This window comes from Galendromus occidentalis, unplaced genomic scaffold (genome assembly GCF_000255335.2).
Source record: "Galendromus occidentalis unplaced genomic scaffold, Mocc_1.1 scf7180000077371, whole genome shotgun sequence".
Classification (NCBI taxonomy): Eukaryota; Metazoa; Arthropoda; class Arachnida; order Mesostigmata; family Phytoseiidae; genus Galendromus; species Galendromus occidentalis.
In genome coordinates this window covers 2,123-7,452 of record NW_003805359.1, presented here as the reverse complement: position 1 = coordinate 7,452, position 5,330 = coordinate 2,123, and the positions used below count along the sequence as shown (strand labels likewise).

At 50.0% G+C, this 5,330-nt stretch overlaps 1 protein-coding gene across 1 annotated transcript; it reads left to right on the top strand.

Moving 5' to 3' along the window:
- Positions 1-123: 123 nt before the first annotated feature.
- On the top strand, positions 124-3,999 carry LOC108864130 (uncharacterized; the record flags this gene model as incomplete). Its single annotated transcript, XM_018639133.1, has 5 exons — positions 124-311; positions 1,198-1,637; positions 1,760-2,506; positions 2,609-2,735; positions 3,002-3,999. Coding segments are annotated over 5 exons (2,500 nt in total), but the record flags the coding sequence as incomplete, so codon positions are not given.
- Positions 4,000-5,330: the final 1,331 nt, after the last annotated feature.

Below are 5,330 nucleotides of genomic sequence, written 5' to 3'. Positions count from 1 at the left end.
CCCCGGCAGTAAAGTGGCAACGGAATTCGTCACAGGAGAACTGGGCTGGTCATCTTTCAGGGCGCGAGAAGCCCAAAGTAAGTTGCGATATTTTAACAGAGTGAAATCCATGCACGACCACAGATGGCCGAAGGCCATAGTGGATATGATGGATCAGTGCGGAGTTAGGACAAAGGCATATCGGAGACTGCAGGAGCTGGAGCGTGAATTCAAGTGTGACGACATCACGTTAACTTTCACGCAAGAAGGAAAACCGCTCCACGGAATTCTCGACAGAGCGATCAAAGGAAGAATTCGCGAGGTTGAAACAAGCAAGTGGAAAGACTCGATGAGACTGAAAACTAGCTTGGCCCGATACAGGACAAATGCGACGGAACGAGGGGTAGCTAAGAACCCCTATGACAACAGCAGAGGTCCGCCTTACTGGCACTTAGTCGAGCAGGGATGCTGAGGACGAGGAACAACAGATCTTACTCCGAGCCGGGACTTGAATCCACATGTGTCAGATGTGGAATGGTACCGGAACCATAGGCCACGTCATCTGCGAATGCAACGAAGCATTCTTCGAGGAAGAGGAGATACTGAAACGACTGGGACTTGACAGAGATCCCTCCTCGAGGATGATACGCCACACCAAGAGACTCCTACAGCAGTGGGAGGAAGAAACTAACAATATCCGCTGAGACTACTCGCCACTGAAGTGAAAGTGTCATTTAAAGAAACTTAAATGAGGATAAATAAATACCAATACCAATACCAATACCAATACCAATACCAATACCAATACCAATACCAATACCAATACCAATACCAATACCAATACCAATACCAATACCAATACCAATACCAATACCAATACCAATACCAATACCAATACCAATACCAATACCAATACCAATACCAATACCAATACCAATACCAATACCAATACCAATACCAATACCAATACCAATACCAATACCAATACCAATACCAATACCAATACCAATACCAATACCAATACCAACACCAATACCAAAGCAGAAGAGGACGATCTGAACAAGGCGCTGGAGGAACACTTCAGGAGGACTACCGAGCGCGATGCCACAGGCCGTTACATCCTCCGTCTTCCTTTCAAGGAAAACATCCACACGCTCGGTGACAATGAGGCGCTGGCCCACTCCAGACTACATTCTCTCCTCAAAAAGCTGCAATAAGACCCCACCAAACTGGAAGCAGTCGATAACGAGATCAAAGGACTTCTGGACATGGATTTCGCAGAACCGGCACGGCCCAGGAAAAACTTCGAGCTCGCACACTATCTTCCAGTCCAAGCGGTCTTCAAGACGAATCCGGAGGCAGCTTCGGGCCTCAAAACACGACTAGTTAAGGACGCAAGCGCGAGGCAGTCGAATCTGGCGGGGCTGAATGATGTATTACATCAAGGCCCTAACCTCCTGCCCGACATTGTTAAGGTGATCTTCAACTTCAAAAAATACAAATTCGCCCTGACAGCAGACATAGAAGGAGCCTTCCAACAGTTCAAAATAGCGGATGACGACAGGACGTTCCTGCGCTTCAAATGGCCCCTGGGAATCAGTTCCAACCCGCAAGCTAAGATCCAGGAGTTCTGGGCAAATCGACTCGACTTCGGGTTGGTATGTTCACCATATCTACATTGTCGCGGTCTGATTCACCACTTGAGAGACGCACAACGAAGGTGCCCGAAGGACGCCAAGTTCATCCAAGAAATAATCGAGCATTCGCGATCTTCGGAGAGGGTCGAATGCCTCTGAAAAAATGGTCATCCAACTCGCAACATCTCGGAAATTTCATCAAGAAGCACTCTCCGGTCACGGACCCCGTAGTTTCATATGACCAAGTCAGCGCAAAATTTATCGGTATACCATGGAATCAAACCACAGACCGTTTGTCGGTACCCAAAGAAAAAGCCTTGAAGATATTGGTCGCGGGCGAACCGACGAAGAGGAAGCTTCTTAAGGGTTTAGCATCAGTATTCGATCCGCTAGGAATCATAGCTCCCCTCACCATCAACGCAAAAATCCTACTCCAAGAGACATGGAAGCTAAAACTGGGCTGGGAAACTCCGCTCTCAGGACAAGACGCGACTAAATACGAAGCAATAATCGGACAACTTCAAAATGCAGACCTACTGTCGATCCCACGACAGATGATCCGCTCAGCAGTCAAAGAGCGCACTCTACACATCTTCTGTGATGCTTCGCTGAGGGCCTACGGATGCGTCGCATATTTGAGAGAACAAGCCCCGGGCGATAATCCGGTCACGTCCTTCATTATGTCAAAAGCAAGAGTAGCCCCGGTGAAACAGATGACTATACACCGTCTCGAACTGCTGACCGCGCTCATTGGAGCAAGGATGAGCAAATCTATCGTCTCTTTCATCGGCACGGCCGCGATACATACACATTTCTACACCGACAATTCGAGTGTCATCGGCTGGATCCGCTCTAAGCCAGGAAAATTCATACCCTTCGTCGCGAATAGAGTGAGGCGGATTCAGGACTTGGTAGACCACGCACATATTAATTACGTGCGAAGCCTAGAAAATCCGGCAGACATTATCTCAAGAGGATATGACATATCCCAGGCAGCGACCAAAGAATTATGGTTCTCGGGACCGTCATGGCTCAAATTACCGGACGAGGAACTACACTCGAAGATGAAGGCGGAGAACGCAGCACTTTCCCCGAAAGAAAACGTCATGGAAGACGAATGTAAGCCGACCGTCGCGATCAACATGTCGCTGAACCCACTCAAAAAGGAAAACACACCGAAAATATTCTTCGAGCACAGCTTTTCTTCATGGAACAAAGCAATCAGATTCTGGGCTCTCATGCAGAGATTAATCGAAAAATCTCGCCTCGCAAAAAGGAGAATAGCAGACAGAAAACGAGCCACACCAGTAAAAAAACCTTCAACGAGATCGAGCCATCGGAAATGAGGGCAGCCCGGCTGAGTCTCATTAGACTCATCCAAACAGCGTACTTCAAAGGGGGTCTGGGGAACCAGGGGGAAAAGCCGAAAAAGTCGAGCGCACTCTTTCAATACAACCCGAAAATTGATAAGGACGGCGTAATTCGATGTAGCACTCGTCTCATCAACTCGAATGACCTTTCGTCGGATCAAAAGGAACCTATAATACTCCCAGACCGCAATCTGTCCCGACTCGTCTTGAAGGATATACATGAATGCAAATGCTTCCATTTTGGAGGAGTCAACGCAATCCTTCATCGCTTGAGACAAAACTTTCTTATGATCCACGCTCGGCGCCAAGCAAGAGACACTATCAGAGAATGCGCGACCTGCAAGATCTTAAATGCAGAAGCCGCTCAGCTACCCATCGCAAACCTTCCTCACTTCCGCATCGAGCGCTCGGCGCCTTTCGGCTATACCGGCTGCGACTTCTGCGGTCCAATAAGATACAAGAAGGACTCAGGGGAGGCGGGAAAAGGGTACATTTTGCTGTTTACCTGCTGCGTGACAAGAGGAATCAATATTCAAATCACGACAGACTTGTCCACGGCAGAAGTCCTCGGGGCTCTTCAAAAATTCGTCAACAGATATCCGTATGTCAAACAAATAATCAGCGACATCGGGACCTCGTTTGTCCGTGCGGCAAAAGAGCTGAAAACTCTTTACGAACACATTAGAGACCCCGAGATAAGACGCTGGCTCGCTGACTCATTCGTCGAGTGGAGATTCAACCCACCATCCAGCCCCTGGTTCGGGCGCTTTTTCGAAAGACAAGCGCAAACAATCAAAAGACCTTTGAGGAAGGTCCTCGGGACGAACGTTCCACATTTCAGAGACCTCGAAGTCATCCTGTCCGGCATAGAAGCAATGGTCAATCAGAGACCAATCACAACAGTAGATTCGGGCACGGATGAAAGCGAGGCCCTCAGCCCGGCAGATCTCATGTTCGGATATAAAACGACGGCGATAAGAAGCCTAAAACAAAGGGGGAAGCCGACCAAATAATATTCTCACGACGTTGGACGCACCAACAAGGGATTCTCAACGCGTACTGGAAAAAGTTTCAAAACGAATATCTTCAATTTCTAAGGACAGCCCACAACAGAGTTCCGGTGGAGGCTCGGCCGTTGAAAATCGGAGATGTGTGTCTTCTAGAAGACAGAAACCACAACAGGGCTCTGTGGCCGCTATGCCGAGTAATTGGATTCCCAGAGCACACGAAACCAGAGAAAGCTCGCTCATGCACAGTCAAGACGGCTCGGGGACAAATATTCATCAGACTAATCAAGAAAATATACCCAATAATTTCCCCAGACGAGTAAACAGTTTACGAGGAAGAACGGATCATAGCAGGGATGACGGTGAGAGGAAAAATACTGGGTACAAGTTGGAGTAAAGCCCGAGGCGAAGTTTATTCTTGGGGCTCAACCCGGGAGAAGATCTGCTCTCGGATCTCCTCGTAAGACGGAACCGAGGCGCCGGGGTCTAGCCCGTGGAGCCGCCGGTACCCGCGGTGACACCGACGCGACGGGCAAGAGCTTCCACGCAGCCCTGCACGGTGGGGGCCGGCTCCGGGAGCGTCATTTCCCCCCGTGGAGTTCCGGCAGGGACGGTCATGGCCCGGGGCCATTTGTTCGATGTGATGCGCAGCAGGTACATATAGTCTCCGGCGTGCCACGCGGAGGGGACGATGTATCTACATAAAAATCAAAATTGAGTCAACACAACAAAGAGTTAAGTTTAAAGACCACATGGTGGTAGGAGAAAAAGAGCAAGAACTGAACATCACTTACTCAAGCACCCGAGGTGCGCGTGCGGGAGGTACGTTGAGCGAGCTGGGCTGGCGGCCCCGTACTCGCCCGCGGCAAACGCGTGAGGCCTCCCGAGAAGGGGCCCGCTCTTCTTCAGTGAGGCCGAGCCAGGCGAGCTTGACCAGTGCCGTAGCATCACAGCGGAGCCAGTTTCGGAGCTCCGGCTCAATCTCTTCGAGGGCCTCCAGGTAGAGGCCCTTCGGGGAAGTATCCCAATCATGCGAAGACGTGTTCATCACGAATCACGAAAGTTTGGTGATGAAAGTGAATCACGAAAGTTGAGAATGAGCTCGAGACACAAACAGGAGCAGAAGTGAAAGAACGCGCTCTGGAGATCGCCTCTCGGAGAGCAGAAACAGACAAGAAGAGAGGGCATAATTTGAAAAAACGGCGCCAATATGACCCATCGGCAGCGTGATCTCGGAATGCCGGCTGGGCCTGCATTCCAGGGGGGGAGTGTGACGAACAGCCCCATGGGGGCAGGTTGCGCAACATGGGGAAAAGACATACAGATGTTCACGGCCG